Genomic DNA, 17,158 nt, shown 5'->3' with positions numbered 1-17,158 from the left:
TCTACCATTAGTTTTGGGATACGATGTATACAAAAGGGTAAACAACGGAGCCTTGGTGGACGTTCCACCGATTCTGGATGAGAACGACATAGAACCTCATCTCGGAGCTGTATAGCGGAGTGAGAGGTTCTTTATGGAGCTAACCCAGCATTAGCCCTGAAACATGACTGTCATTTCGGGTGCGTTCGGATATGCGCACCGGGAACGCACTCGCGTATTAGTTATACATAAACGTCCAGATTTCAAATATAAAGTGCTTACCCCATGGCCACGGATATTAGAATTCAGTTTGGGCCCTCAAAATTACCCATATCTTCCGTATTGTTCAATAAAAAGCATTTTAATCCGATTGGTGGCCATTTTGTCCAATTTTTCTCCAAACTTTCAACTATGCGACCCTATTGGTTGGGAGGTGCATTGCACACTGATACATTATAACTCTATGAGAAAATGGCCGTCAGTCGTATTAAAATACTTTTTATGGAACAATACGGAAGACACGGGTACTTTTGAAGTCCCGTACATGATTTTAACATCCGTGGCCATAGGGTAAGCACATTATATTTGAAATGTGAACGTTTATGTAGATGTACGGACTAAAAGAGAAAAAGTGCAAACACCAGGTTAAAGTTCATCCATGACGGTCGTGACAGACGAGTGGTACCGTCGTGTGATCCATTCCTTGCCTTCCATGCCAACTCAGCATAGGACAGACTAACACCTGTTCTACAAGCCTGTGGTTCGGAAGCTTATACTAATAGATCAACTTACTAAGGACTTGACTAGACTTGGTTGCGCTTATGCTCTAGCTGATATGGTCAAATAGAGGATTATTTGAACACTGACGGGGTTGATTTGTGCAAATATGCGTAATTTGCGATACATTTGTAATCGTCCAGTGACGTAAGGGACGGCGGTATGCGGTCCATCTGTCAGTGAGATAATTCCTAAGGATTGTTCACATGTGCAAGAAAAATGCAAAAGAAGGTCCATGATAACACTTTTAAAGGTAGGCTACATTATGTAACACTTTTTAAATTCTAATTTTGTGCTTGGATAGTTTAGCAATCTATGCTTTGATGATTTGAAGGAAAGAAGCTCAATTATACAACCGATTACGCAACTAAATTGCATAATTGCTGTCAACATGTATCAATCAAGAAAAACTATCACGTCCCCATAATATTAGACTTTTGATATAACTTTATTTTGAAAGTCATGCTGCAGGAGCGCAGCGAACAGGTCAAAGTTAATTTGAGTGTCATGAACATATAGGTTACAGAAACTGTCACTTTGATCATCAACTTCATGTTCAAACGTGTTTAGGGACCAGTCGAAATTTACATAAGGGGGGGCATGGAGGAAATGTATGTGCCCTGATCTAAAATGCCATGACCCTCCCTTTGACAAAAAAAAAAATCAATGACCCTCCCCAAGTGATTACAAAAAAAAGAGTAACCCTCCCCGCCTAGAAGTGTCACGATATATTGTGTCACGATATAGCCTATCGTGGTATTAAAATGTGATGATAGGTATTGTCATGATGTCATACTGTATCGTAATATTTTTTTAATTGTTTTTTTAATAAAAAAAAAACACTTTCTTTTTTTTGCCGGTGAAAGTTAGGAGTTTTTACTGTATGATATGAAATGTAAAGCTTATCATAATCATAGTAATTATTAATCATGTCCTCCATCATATTCAAGGTATTTTGGAGAGAAATGAAACAGACTCCAGTCAGTCACTTTCAGTTTAAAGCACTGCAGAGGGGAGGTGTTGTGTGTCAGCTGATGCTCGTTGACGCTCGTTAATGTGACATGCATCTGCACTCTCAAATAGGCCTACATCTAATCTAAGATTGTATTATACTGTATCTGGTATTATAGATGTTTTTTAGCTGTTGGAAATAACTAGGCTGCACTTGGTTGGTAAAGTCCAGATGACAAAAATATGAGGTTTGTGGAATTTATAGTTATGCAGTCTTATATTATATTATATTTGTTATATTAGTGTCTATCTGTCCTCTGAAACAATGGGTTTATAGTTAGTGAGAACTTCACTTCTCCATTAAGCTTGCACAAATGTATTTATTTGTGTACAAAGCACTTTGTAATTGTTTCTAACTTGCTTTATAACGTTATTTATAAGATGATGGCCAATGTTGATGATACATGAGAAAAGAACATTAACTAGAGAAAGTGCTCCTCGGAGCACAGGTCTCCGCCAGGTCAGGTACGTTATTGTGGCCTCCTGGTGGCACTATAATAGGCCAATGTGAAAAGGGTGCCATTTATCCTTAGGCCTTTCACGGCAATCGAACACTGCATTCATGATTTGATGCATTTTGTTCCAAAAATGTGTTTTGCTAAATTAGACCAGCTGGTGGCGCTATAACAGGCCAATGTGAAAAGGGTGGCAATTCTTCCTTGGCCTAGTGGGAATGTGCGTGTGAAATTTCACGGAAATCGCAAGCTGCGTGCATAGTTTGAGGCATTTTGTTCAAAACGGACCAATCCTGCAAACCAACCTTAGCCAATCAGGATGGAATATGGGAAATCAGATCCGTGTTGATCACATGACTATAGAGATACTGTGTACCGATTTGCATGACGTTTGGATAAAATCTGTAGGAGTAATATAAAAAAATGGGTTTCGCACAAATCTGCCTCCTGGTGTCGCTATAACAGGCCCATGTGAAAAATGTGGGGCAGAGGTTCTGAATTGGCATCCAGGGAGTGTGCGTGCACAGTTTCGCAGCGACCGGGCCGATGGTGCCTGAGATTAGCTGGTCGCACACAGACAGGACGCAGACGGACACACGGACGGACGGACGGACAGGGGGTAAAACATACTCTCTCGCCATGCCTTTCGGCCTGGCGGAGACAATAATATATCATTATTTTTGTGTGTGTTCAGGCGGGGTAGCAGAGATATACAGAAAAATGTAATCAATAGTAAACGCATTCATTCAATTTCGGTATTCTAGTCCAGGGGTTCCCTAACCTTTTAACTTGAGACCCAAAAAAGAAATGTGTGTGTCTCCCCAGGACCCAAACTAGATAAAATAGCAGATCTAGCTATTTTAATTTCTTCTTATTTTATATTGTCTTATAGATTTTTTTGACTTTTTTTGTGTGTGAAGTTCTTTTGAAAAATATTTTTTGTATTTCTGAAAATATTTTATTTTTTATTTGTTTAATATTAACACATTTAGGAAACTGAATAAAGCGACCCATAAAAATTTGACAGATGGGTGCCGATCCAGGGAAACACTGTACTAGACAAGTAAAATAGAAAAAAACAACATGGGTACAGTAAATACAACCTGTTCCAACTCAACTCATCTGATGGTTAGGTCCATATGATCTGATCTGATCCTATAGTTTGGATGGACGAGGTAACATTCTGAGTTCATAATTCACAAAAGACAACATGGTTGTCTTCGGCGGATTGCAATATTTACTCTGTTGCTGTCATGGCTGCCAGTTCCCATCTGATGTCGTGTGGGAGTTCTGACTGCTCCAGACCGTACTGAATAACTGCTAGCTTACATAACATCTTCAAACCCGGATTCAAGTCTAGCATGTGCAGGACATTGGGTATGTCTCTGAATCCTCTAAAGAGGATGATACGATCTCCCACCATGCAACAGGACATACAACTCCCCTGAAATGGGCGTTTTCCCTTGGGCTCAACCTTCTTCCAGGAGAAGGTCTCTGGATTATGTTTCCACAGATCGTTTAATCTCTTCAATCGCTTCAAATGACTTCCACCAAATATGTACAGCTCTCCATTGTAGGTAAAGGCTGAATGATTACTGCGTCCTTCTAGAAGAAGCTGTGCAGAAGGCGTGTTCAGCCAGCAGTTGGTCTCTGTGTCAAACGCTCTGATGTTTTTGTCGTAGTCCGGATAGCCCCCAAATACAAACATCTTTGTCCCAATGATGGTGGCAGAGTGACATGATGAAACAGGTGGTGGAGTGCCTGTGGTGTTAATTAAAGACCAGACCATTGTGGTGGTGTCCAACTTGTAGATGTCATTAGTGTGTCCAGTCAGCTGGTTGTATCCTCCATAGATATACATGACCTTCCTCATGACACAGGCTGAGTGGGCCCTCCTCCCCTCTGGAACTGTCCCAGAAACACTGGGCTTTAACCATCTGTGTTTGTCGACATCAAATGCATAAAGCATGTTGGAGTCGTCCCCCTGGACATGTATCAAGTTAGCACGCTCCTCTATCTGAAAATTCACTAAACCCCCCCAGATGTAGACGATATCTTCTATGAGCACAGCTGTGTGTTTCACACAGTTGGAGGGAACCTCAGGTGGATGTTCAGTTGTCACAGGAGGCAACTGAATCCATCTCAAAGATACTGTATTGAAGACATTCACTGCAATCTGGTCCCTGTCATTCAAGTTACGGTACCCTCCAAAGGAGTACAGATTGTGTTCCACTGCTACAGAAGCATCGTAGGATCTCTTTGTTCCTCTGTTCAGATCCAAGGTCCAGTGCCACATTTTGGACAACAACAACAAAATGGATGAAAGTGAAGTCTTCAAGTCTATGTAAAACAATGCAGTGATGTTCCACACGCTAACACTTATATTGGTACAGCCACAGAAACACAACTCCTTATTTGGGCAAAAGTATAAGCATAATTAATGACATCAGTGTGGAACTACATATTTAGGCAAATCATCATAACTAATGACATGCATGAATTAATTAATGAAATCTTTATTTTGAACACTATTAGGCAACAACGTAAAAAAAAAGTAATACTAGAAAATGTGCTCCTCGGAGCACAAGTCTCCGCCAACGGACCCGTGCTATTTTAATCAAATGAAATCACCTACCCTATCTTTAACCATAGTTCTCTAGGAATGTTCTAATTTTTTCAATTTGTCAAATTTTTCCTTTCGATGTTCTCTACAGACTCTTCTACTTTTTCTTCCAGAGATTGTAGCAATCTTTGCTGTGTCATATTGTCAGCATTTATGGCTAGTCGAATTGAATTTCAACAGAGGGGTTCTGTTTAATTGCATTCCTTCTCTCTGTTTTTGGCCTTTGGCCTTCTGCGCCTTTGCGCGATCATCAGGTTTCAGATGCTCATTTGCTGATTATTTTGTTTGCATAATGGGAGTTAGTTACATTGTGTGATCTCAGCCTCCTATTTATATATTTATATTACATATTGTGATGTCACGTAAAACTAACCAATGAGGAGTTCTTTCCAGCAGAGCTGCTGTTTCTGGATGGCACCTGTTGATCTTTAGGTCCCCGTTTGACCAACTTGGAGGACGGGGGCAACTTCGCTGCTACAGACCTCTTCCTGCTGCTCACTGGCTCCTCTTCCTCAGCTGACGATTCTTCCTCTGAGGAGGAGGACGAATCGGAGGAAGAGGAGGAGTCCTCCTCCTTCTCCTCAGATTCCTCCTCCTTGTCTTCATCCACCTCATCAGTAGTGGAGAGCTTACGGGAGGACACGGGACGGACAGAGCGCTGCTTGGGACGACAGCTTGGACAGAACCAGTCTCCTTCCGGGACAGACTTCAGTCTGGGTCTCAAACACTGCAAATGATGTCCTCGGTCACATCCGTCACACAGTAACATAGTCTCTGCGTCTCCTTTCCGTCTGCACAGTTTACAGCGAGCGTTGAGGAGAGACTTTGCCCAAATGATGCTCTTTTCCAAAGTGTGGACAAACACAGGTGGACAAACACTAGGGAAAAACTGGAGCAGGACTGCAGAGATTCTCTCCAACGTTCCAAAACCATCTTACCACTGGCACTGCCATTGTCACTGTCACTGGACGGGTCGTCATTTTTTCTTCTTGTTTTTACCGATCTTCTTGTCTTTCTTGGACTCCCCGCCGCCCAGAGGAACTTGGAGAAACCTGCGTTCGATTTCCTGTTCTATCTGAAACAGGGCATGAGCAAGGCAGTGGACGGTACTGTTCACTGGCTGAGAGTCATCCACCTCCATCTCCTCTCCACCATTCATCTCTTCGTTCTTTCTGCCATCAGCAGCCAGCAGTTCATATTGTCCTCTCTCCAATGCTGATCTCCATGTCTCTCTCTCCGTTATCTTCAGCGTTCACAGATTTCCTTCGTAGATTCTTTCCTCAATGTCCAACAGCATATCTCTGAGTCGGCTCTCCACGAAACTCTCAGCTGTAGCAAGGGATTCTGGGGCCTTGGTTTTATAATTATATTTGACAGCAGCAGTGTTGTTCAGTATCTGTGTGATTCCGTCTTTCTCCTGGTGTAGCGTCTCCTTGAGGCTGCTCTCTCTGTGACCTCGCAGGTTCAATGCCTCCATCAGCTGCTCCACCTCCTCCACCGAGCTGTAGAAGGCCCATTGGTTGGGGCGTATGACTGGCAGGCAACTGGCAGGGATACAGGTGGGGCTATGTATGGTGTCCATCTGTGTGTCCTGCTGTCCTTCATCCTCCATCTGTTCATCCTGTAGAGATGCAGGGTGGGGTTCCAGCATGTCCTCCGTCAGCCCAAAGTAATCATCCTCCACAAACAGAGCACAGGTGGAAGGGAAAAGCCAGTATTGTTTGTAGATTCTGTCTCTGCCCAGAGGAACGAGCGACGTACGACGGGAAGCCTTCTGGATACGATTCTGCAGCTCTACAATGAACCATGTAGTCTGACATAGGACACGATATCGTTTTTGCGTATCTTTTCAATGATCAATTTCATTTCTTGCTGCTGTTGGAATATGAACTCAGGGGAATCAATTGGATATTCTTCAGCATTAGGCAATGCGAGAAATTGCATATAGTCTTTCTGGATCACTGGGTTTTCTAGAAAGGTAACCAATTGTGTGCGCATGTCAGCACCTGTGATAGTTTGTATACCTGCTATCTCAAGGGTGGTTGCTACAGCATGATAAAAACAATTGCCATCTTTAGGTACATCAAAGATGGTCAGTTCATTGTACTTAACATAATCTTCTAATTTCTTGTATAAATGTTCTATATAGGTTATAGATGAAGTTGCAGAGGTGGTTTCATTCTTGTTTGGGTAAGGTTCTTGTGGTATGGTTGTCATGGCTTCCCACAATTCACTATTTTCTTCGATCCAGCGGTCCTCCCAGTCATTGCAGATGTCAATGTCGTTGTATAGAGGATTGTTTTTCTTTAGCCAGTTTAGGGCGTCAAGCACCTTTTTTGGCCGCACATATTCATGTATATAGTGTCCCTTGTAAGCCAATTTTCGTTTTAGTTTTAAGGGAACAACCTCCGCAGTTTCAGGAAGTCTTGGCAATAATTTGATAATAGTGTCTAGGTTAGATGGCACATTGACTGCATTACCATGGATTGCCTTTTGTCTGCCTCTTGGCAAGCCAACAAGTTTCATGAAGGCAATAAGTTGACTTATCAACCTTTCTTCTAACAGGTGCAAGTCCTGCAGTTCTCGGGGTATTGGGTCGAGTAATAAGTTGTTAGCCCAAGCCTGTGTAGGGAGTTTCCCAAGTTTAATGGACCGATGACACGTGTGGCACATCCAAGTGTTGTTTTGCTTGATTGCAGTTGGGTTTTTGTCTAGGAGACTTACAATATCTATCGTTCCTGTATACTTTCCAGGTTTAAACTCTGCCACTGATTCTCTGTAGAGCATTCGTTCACAGGAACCACAGACATAATTGGGTCCACTTTCGGACATCTTCTTTAAGAATGCGAGAGCAGCTTCATCAACTTCTAATTCTTGTGATCTGTACCGTTTCTTCTTACTCGTGTTATGTGCTTGTTGATGTTGTCTTTCATTATTTGAATACTTTGACCAGTTCCTTTTTTTCCTTTCGATGTTCTCTTCAGACTCTTCTACTTTTTCTTCCAGAGATTGTAGCAATCTTTGCTGTGTCATATTGTCAGCATTCATGGCTAGTCTTCGTCTTAGCGATTCTTTGTCTCTGATTAATTTCATTCTTTCTTTATGATTCTTAGCTCTGTTTAATTGAAGCAATGCTCTGTTTACATTGAAGCAATCTATCATATGGGAGTCGTCGTAATTGACTGGTTTGTTCAAATACTTGTCTGTCTTCTTCATCTTCATTGTCTTGAACAGTTTCAGCAGTTGATTGGTGTGTTTGATCTATGTCAGTTTTCTCTAGTGCTACATAATGTATTTGATCAAGGTGGCCAATTTTTATAGTATTAAGACTTCGGCCTTGTTGTGGGATCAATTCAACTCTAGTCCTCTTCTGTGTTACTGTTGTAGATGAGTATGCTTTCTTAGCTTTGGCCTTCTGCGCCTTTGTTTGACCAATGTTACACACATACGCACGAGGGACACACACACGCACGGACGGGTGATTTGGACTAGAAGATACTGTTCCAATCAAGACTGATTGATCCTGTCTTACCTCGCTTCAAAAACGTAAAAGTTTTTTTGAAGTGACACACCTATTTATAGGATTGTATTTCGTTATGCATCCCTCTAGCCAATCAGAGACATTGATGTCAACATATTGACACGTATTAAGACTTCGGCTTTGTTGTGGGATCATTTCAACTCTAGTCCTCTTCTGTGTTACAATTGTAGATGAGTATGCTTTCTTAGCTTTGGCCTTCTGCGCCTTTGCTTGACCAATGTTAGGTGTTCTCAGAGGGACACACACACGCACAGACGGGTGATTTGGACTTACTGAAGGTACTGTTCCAATCAAGTCTGATTGATCCTGTTTTACCTCACTTCAAAAAGTAGGGGCTTTTTGAAGTGACACACCTATTTATAGAATTTTATTTCGTCACGCGTCCCTCTAGCCAATCAGAGGCATTGGTGTCAACAAATTGACACGTGTCACGTGGAGCTTGCCCAATGTTAGCTTGGCTAACAATGTTTGCTCACACACGGCGGGACGAAGCGAAAACATATTCTCCACCTACGGCGGAGACAATAATATATCATATCGATATCATGCCCAACATCATGTATCGTATTGTGAAATTCTTGACACCCCTAACCCTCCCCATCAAATACAACATGACATTTAAAACTGATATGTCCAATGTTTTGCTTTCCACATTGATTAGAACATTGCTGTAGTGTAGTCAGTCTTGCTAAATGCACAGTGTATCTGTAGTAGTGGTAGCAGAATGGATAGTGTTCTCATCTTACATGTGGGAAACCCATTGAATCCTGGTCAGATTGAAGAAAGTTGAATATTTGGTAACCAGTAGTTTAAAACTTTTGTCACTCTGCCCTTTTAATTATCAACTACAGTGACTACAACTACACTGTTGCCTACATAAAACAAATTAGGCTATCAATTATGGCCTGATGCTTCTGGTTCTACTTGTGGAGCTATAGGCATCTATACACAACTGTCCATATAGATCCACATTAATCACATGCACAGAATTACTTCAAATGATTATGAATATCCAGTTATAGTAGGCCTATTTATAATGCATCTCTCCAATAACGCCTGTTGAAGTTTTGCTTAATTGTTCAACCACCATCGTTAAGACGCTGAATAGATTTGACTGGGTCGTTCACACTTGCTGTGCGTTGATGGCTTGTTAACGACCGTCATTGATTCTAAATAGACAAGGTGTTACTTGATTTGAATTCTTTGTATCCTTTGAAATGGAGAGGGGTCATTGACCACTGTTCTGCTGTACTAAAAAGGTATATACAAAACGGACTATTTTATCAATTCAAAATTGCATGACCCTCCCTTGGATTCAAAGTAAAATTAGCTGACCCTCCCTTGGACCAAAATTAGAAAGGCATGACCCTCCCCTATTTTCCTCCATGCCCCCCCTTATGTAAATTTCGACTGGTCCCTTACCTGTAGTCTACAGGTAAACACATGATCTACAGCAGGGATACTCAAATAGCTGAACCTGTGGCCCACATTACCAAAATGGCAAGGGGCCAGGGGCCAGTTGAAATGACAACATTAAAGGGACAGTTCATGCCTTTAATTCATTTGGGGGAATGACCCATCACCTTCATGAAATTTCATAATACAAAGTTTAGTGTGCTTGAATAGCTCAGTTGGAAGAGCTCTTGACTTCAGATCACAAGGTTATGGGATCGAATCCTGACAAAGGACACTCAACATGTGAGCAGTCTAGCTCCCATGGGTCTATACATTTTTTCTCCTTTAAGTGGCCATTGCCATTGACAATGCATTGGGCGCTTAAAGTTTAATATTTCAAAAACTACAAATTATTTCAAAGTAAAGATCTCAAGCATGCATGTCCACAGTAGGGTGGAATTTTTAAATTGTGAATCAAGTGTATATAGTCCATGAGCCAGAGCTCCAAAATTGAGCAAAAATTATCGAAAGAGTGGGCAAAACCAAATCTATATTAAATTGTTCATAGGGTCAATACGAGTAAATAAATATATGATAACCTCTCCACAGGAGCAGCTTTTTCATGGTTATCACACATTTTGTTATTTTCCCCATACGTACATGACAGGTGAAAAAATGACAAAATTTAAAAAAGAGTTATCATAATGAAACTTCCTGAGTTGATTACTTACATGAAGACAATGATTTATCGTATTACAAGTTTTCTGAAATTGTATATTTAAATATGCAAATTAGGCATTTAGTCCATGAGCCAGAGCCCCAAAATTGAGCAGATATTGAATATTCCCTCGTTAAAAACCTTTGAATCCAACATCTTAACAAAATGAAATAAGTATGTTGACTCTGGCTTTGTCCAATGTTGATTCTGGAAAGTTGTGCAAATTTGGGCATATTTTCCTATGCCTAATTTGCATATTCAAATATACAATTTCAGAAAACTTGTAATACGATAAATCATTGTCTTCATGTAAGTAATCAACTCAGGAAGTTTCATTATGATAACTCTTTTTTAAATGTTGTCATTTTTTCACCTGTCATGTACGTATGGGGAAAATAACAAAATGTGTGATAACCATGAAAAAGCTGCTCCTGTGGAAAGGTTATCATATATTTATTTACTCGTATTGACCCTATGAACAATTTAATATAGGTTTGGTTTTGCCCACTCTTTCGATAATTTTTGCTCAATTTTGGGGCTCTGGCTCATGGACTAATAGGATAAAGTATGAAAAATGCTTTTTTTGTGGCGTCAAAATCCTCCATCGACCTCCATTATACATTTCTGAACTTTTAAAGGAGTATATTTCTAAAACTATGAAACATTTCAAAGATTCATTTTCAGGCAAACATGTCCACAGTAAGATGAACATTTTAAAGTATGAATGGGGTTAGTAGTAGTCTGACAAAGTTTGTACTTGTTTCCCTTTAAATGTCCATTGCCGCATTGACAATGCATTGGGCGCTTAAAGTTAAATATTTCCAAAACTACAAATGATTTAAAAAAAAAAATCTCAAGCATGCATGTCCACAGTAAGGTGGCATTTTTTAATTGTGAATGGAGTTTCTAGGTGAAAGTTTTTTTTAGGTTTTTTTTAGGTGCCAAAAATCCTCCATCGACCTCCATTATACATTTCTGAACTTTTAAAGGAGTATATTTCTGAAACTATGAAACATTTCAAAGATTCATTTTCAGGGAAACATGTCCACAGTAAGATGAACATTTTAAAGTATGAATGGGGTTACTAGGTGTAAGTATGTACTGTAGGATTAGTAGCCTGCCAAAGTTTGTACTTCACATTCCCTTGTTTTTTTTATAGCAGATCTACAAGCTCATACAAAGTAACTAGTAACTAAAGTCTTCAAATAATTGTAGTGGAGTAAAAGTACAATATTTGCCTCTGAGATGTAGTGAAGTAGAAGTAAAAGTACTGAAAACTGGAAATACTTCGGTAAAGTGAACATACCTCAAATCTTTACTTGTGTGCAGTACTTGAGTAAATGTACTTAGTTACTTTACACCACTGGTTATGGATTATGGGTGTGCGCGTGCACAAACACAGAGTGCAGATTATACTAAGATCCCCTGACCCGGGGTACCCGAGAGGGCGACATTGAATTTTACAAAAGAGCTCAGGCATTGGCATCATCATATTCACTTGGAATTTCTTCCTGTAAAACTTCAGCTGGGAAGAGTTCTTTCAGACATAACCCCCCACCATTAACTATCAGGAAACAGGGGAGGGACAGAGTCAGAGGCGAAATGTCTGTAGCAGAGGCAAACGATCAAGCGCACCACACCACTGCGCTAACGCACCTTTGGGCCCTCAGCAGGTGTCTTCTAGTGCTTTTGACATGCTTTTTTGTATTTTGGCCTTGAAAATGTCAAAGTACTACAACATTGAAACATGGGACAACTGGGGTTTGAACCCAGAACCTTCTGATTACAAGCACTGTATCTAAACCACTGCACCTCAGTGATTCTTACTTAATTTGTTCACTTGCGTGCTCTTCATTGAACGATTAGATAAATGTAAAAGCCCCAGGTAAAAGTTGGAACGATGTCCTTGCTGGTTTTGAACTCAGAACCTTCTATGTGCAAGGCCTGTACCTTAACCACTGCTCGACCATGATTCATATTTTCACTGGTCTCTTGCACATTCTTCAGTGAAAGATTAGATAAAGGTGCAAGAGTCAGGTAAAAGTTGGAAAAATGTCCTGGTCACTGGTGGTTCATACTTCCTCTGGTCTCTTGCACGCTCTTCACTGAAAGATTAGATACAGACCACAAGAGTCAGATAAAACATGGAAAAATATTCCTGTTGGATTTGAACCAACAAATCAGAGGTTGCAAGGCCTGTATCTTAACCACTGCTCTACCATGATTTATACTTTCTCTGGTCTCTTGCACGTTGTTCACTGAAAGATTAGATAAAGGTGCAAGAGTCAGGTAAAAGTTGGAAAAATGTCCTGGTCAAATTTGAACCGGGAACCATCTGGTTGCAAGCCCTGTATCTAAACCACTGCACAACAGAAGTTCTTACTTAATCTGTTAACTTGTGTGAAATTCACTGAAAGATTAGATAAAGGTAAAAGCCCCAGGTAAAAGTTGGAAAGATGTCCTTGCTGGTTTTGAACTCAAGACCTTCTATATGCAAGGCGGAGGCCTGTATCTTAACCACTCTTCCACCATGGTTCATATTTCCTCTGGTCTCTTGCACGTTCTTCATTGAAAGATTATAGATGTATAATCTATAATAACTAATATCCTGTAGTTGTGGATTAACTTGTATCGAGTAACTCATTAACTCTTTTACTGTATTCAAGCAATCAAGTGGCATTTGACACAGTACTCTGTATTTCAGACGCAGTGTGCTCCAAAATGAAAAGCGTGAAGGTTGTTGTGGTGGGAGCAGGTGTGGTTGGGCTTTCTACTGCTGTCTGTATTGCTGAAGCTCTGCCTTTCTGCTCTGTCACTCTTCTGGCCGATAAGTTCTCTCCCAACACCACCAGCGATGTTGCTGCAGGGATTCTGTTTGCTGCACAATTTCCAGGTATGGAGGGAGTAAATTCATGTCACTACAATAGTTTGCCTTTCCTTTCCACATCTCATTCAATCAAGTAATGTGAAAATGATTTGCAATGGATTCATACATTTTGCACACACACCTGATATTGTGACTGTCAGGTCAAGTTAATTCATAAACGTGATTTGATTTGATCAAACAGTCAACTTTCTAATCGGAGATTAGAAAGTATTGTTTTGTATTCATCTAATTTGTGTTTCTTTTCTTCAATTCTAGATGTTCCTCAGGAACGACAGAAGCGCTGGTTCAAAGACACTTTTGATCACCTGTTGAAAATAGCAGAATCCCAACAGTCACCAGAAGCTGGTGTAATGCTGAGCTCTGGGTAAGCAGTGATATTCATCCAACTGTTGAGTGAGACCGATGTGAAGAATTTCATTCCAAAACCAAATATCAAGTATTTGAAAGGAAAAAACAAAACAAAACCTTACTCACCCACAGCCAGTGCATTATAAGTAAAGATACTATTCAATTAAATAATTTAGAGTGCTTTGCTGAACAAAGAGTCAGGTGTTTGGAAAATGTTTAATTTCATACCATATTATTCTAATCTCCAAGAAGGGTTCGGTGCTCTATCTGTCTCAGCCAGAGACTCAATAGGAGGTATCGTAGCACTACACCAGCATTACAGTGGATAAGCACGCTAATAGCATTTTTCTGACTAAGTGCACTTAGGAGGTGATCAATGAGGTGACTTGAGGTGAGGTGACTTCACAACAACTGTTTACAGCCTCAATAGAAAACAAACTAAGGCACAGTAGGAGGTGACAAATGGAGACCAAACCAAACTCTCAAACAAATGATAAGCACAAAAGCAATGTAATGCTGTATTACGGATTACGTATCTCTCCCAAATGGAGAAAGGTAGAGATTAATACTGTGAAACATAGTTACAATGAGAACTTGGGACACAGAAACCAAACTTGAGCAAATGACAAGCACAAAAGCAAAGTGGTGGCAGGAAAGAGAGTGATGCTGCCTTTAGTCAGTTCTCAACTCATAAAGTTAGAAAAATAAGCTGTGACCAAGTCTGTGAATGTATGGTGTATGGAGGTCATCTGCAACTGGTACATTTATCATTTAATAGATAAAAAAAAATGAACAGAAGTATTGATACCTTAAAGATATCTCTTACAATAATTATTGATGTTGATCATGTGTTTTTGTTTCTAGGTGTCAAATCTTCAAGGAGGTTCCCGTTCAGAAGAAGCCCTTCTGGGCAGAGTTTGTGTTTGGATTCAGGCTCATGTCTGACCGTGAACTGGAACGGTTTCCAGATCACAAGTTTGGCCAGGCTTTCACTAGCATAAAATGTGAATGTTCTTCCTACTTGCCCTGGCTAGAGAAAAGGTAAGCTACAGGGTGGGGCAGCGCTGAGTGCCAAACTGCTGAACTACTGAATATAAACAGTGAATGAAAATATATAATATAATATATATATAATATAATATATAAACATTGAAATGTACAAATGTATTACATTTTACAAATGTAGCATGAGATAAGAAATCATTTCAACATACTTACTGGGTCACAACATGGTTCTGTGCATAATTAAGGGACATTTTAAATGTAGACAAAAATGCACAATGTTTATTTGGACTAGTGTATATCCATTGTCTGAAATAATATTTTAAAGAGATATAAAGATATTGTGTTTGTATCATTTGGAGTTTGCTTTTATCAAGGTTAGTTCATTTCAGGTCAATCAACCCTAATAAACTTGTGATAACATTCTTCACAATACTCTTATGCCTATGTAATTAATTTGTGAATAATTAAACTGTCTGCACTGAATTTGCATTAATATGAATTATTCACTGTGCAAATGATCTCAAAGCAGCATCTCAAATAGAAAATATGTATCTGTAACAATTATACAGGTATTTACATACAAAACTCTTGTCATGTCTTTTTTCTTTAGGTTCAGAAAAGCTGGCGGCGAGGCTGAACAGAGGAAAATTAACAGTCTTGAGGAGTTAAGCAGAAACTATGACATCATTGTAAACTGCTCTGGTCTGGGCTCCAAGACCTTGGTAGATGATTCCCAGGTGTACTCAGTCAGGGGCCAGGTCCTCAATGTCCAGGCCCCCTGGCTGAAGAACTTCATCAGAGATGGTGACGGGAAGACCTACATCTACCCCGGGATCCACAGCGTCACAATTGGGGGCACAAGGCAGGAAGATGATTGGAGGCTGGATGTGGACAAAGGAGACACCGAGGGCATCCTGCAGCGCTGCTGCAAACTGGAGCCATCCCTCAGTAAGGCCAAGATACTCCAAGAGTGGGTCGGTCTAAGGCCAAGCAGGAAGAACCCAAGGGTGGAGAGGGAGGAGGTGCCACTGCATGGACGCAAGGTGCCTGTTGTCCACAACTATGGTCATGGGGGCTGGGGGGTCACCCTGAGCTGGGGCACTGCCTTGGATGCACTGGGGCTGGTCAGGCAGTGTCTTCATGAAATGCTGTCAAAGGCAAGACTTTGAGCAAAATGGTACTGCTGAATTCTTCAGATATTGTGCCAATAACTCACTCAACTTTTGAGAGAAAAAATTTGAAGAATTTAATTGAAAAAATGTAATACCCACCATTTGTAAAAACAATAATACAAAAGAAATGTGCTAAATAGAACTGCAACTATCGATTCTTTTCTTAGTAACTAGTAACTAACTTTCTAGATTAATCGTAATAGAGAAGCACATTTTTGATAAATTATTTATTTATTTCAGCTAATCAATGCAAAACAATTCAAATTGAGTTTTGTTTATAATTGGTTAAATATATTACACGTATTAGCTTAGCTTATTACCTTAATGTCTAATCTCATGTACATACCTGCTGCTATGTGGACCTACCAAAGTGCTACCACCTTTGTGTCTAACCTTATGCACCTTATGCCTAACTAAATAGGCTATATATGTAGAGTATATATGTAGCCATAACAAGGCACTGTGGCAGAGTTGTTATCTACGTAGCAACTGTCGGATTGTTGAACAAAACAAAAATCTGTCGTCTGTGCTTTATCAACTTGCACACACACAGGACTTCATGTGGTTTAGGACTTCTTTTAATCTACATGATACTGACTTCACTACATGTGATTTAGAACTTATTTTAATCTACAATATGATACGAATTTAAAAAAGCTATTTTCAGGCATTTTTATGCTCAATTTATTTTGTACTTATACTTCTTTTACTTCCCGATTCTTTATTTACTCTTTTAAACTGCAAAAGTGAAAAGCCTGCATAAAGAGTTTCACCTCACTTTTACCTGTAATTGTGTTGTGACAATAAAGTTTGATTGACTGATGTGTCTATTTTGAGGTTCATTTTAATAATAGGAGAAGAAAAAATACATCAATATACTGGTTTCAGAATTTGTATTTACTACTGAGAATGATTTACAGAAAGTGTGAAAACATTTGACGTAAACCGACATGATTTATATTTAACATTTTTGCTTTTCTTGTTGCTACAATGTCGAGGATCCAAAACTCAAGAATTTCACTCTTGTATACCTGTATATGGGATGTAACAATCTTGAAATATCTGTCTGTTGATATGATTGACATTCCCCAGAGTTTATTTTGAAATGATGTCCAATAGACCATAATACTTAAATGCTTGCATGTATTTACAGGCAATGTCTCTGCCTAACATTTAGCTGCTTTACTAGAAAGGAGAAGAAAAAAAAAAAAACGTTAACCGGAATGCTTTGTGTAGCGATATTGACT

General features: G+C 39.8%; 2 protein-coding genes across 2 annotated transcripts in view; one reads left to right on the top strand and one right to left on the bottom strand.

The window, feature by feature from the left end:
- Positions 1-783: 783 nt before the first annotated feature.
- On the top strand, positions 784-15,908 carry ddo (D-aspartate oxidase; the record flags this gene model as incomplete). The annotated part of the gene is made up of 5 exons (XM_080414885.1): positions 784-1,009; positions 13,204-13,392; positions 13,642-13,750; positions 14,599-14,775; positions 15,350-15,908. The coding sequence occupies exons 1-5, from the start codon at positions 976-978 to the stop codon at positions 15,906-15,908; spliced, it is 1,068 nt and encodes a 355-aa protein (XP_080271011.1). The 5' UTR covers positions 784-975.
- Positions 15,819-17,158, bottom strand: part of sash1b (SAM and SH3 domain containing 1b) — a 69,567-nt gene continuing 68,227 nt past the window's right edge. Inside the window, exon 21 of the mRNA XM_080414881.1 lies at positions 15,819-15,887. The gene's annotated coding sequence lies outside the window, so the exon portion shown is untranslated. The remainder of the gene's footprint in view (positions 15,888-17,158) is intronic.

The sequence above is a fragment of the Gymnoscopelus braueri genome (assembly GCF_963280865.1).
Source record: "Gymnoscopelus braueri genome assembly, chromosome: 19".
In the NCBI taxonomy this organism is placed as follows: Eukaryota; Metazoa; Chordata; class Actinopteri; order Myctophiformes; family Myctophidae; genus Gymnoscopelus; species Gymnoscopelus braueri.
This window is presented reverse-complemented; position numbering and strand designations above follow the sequence as displayed.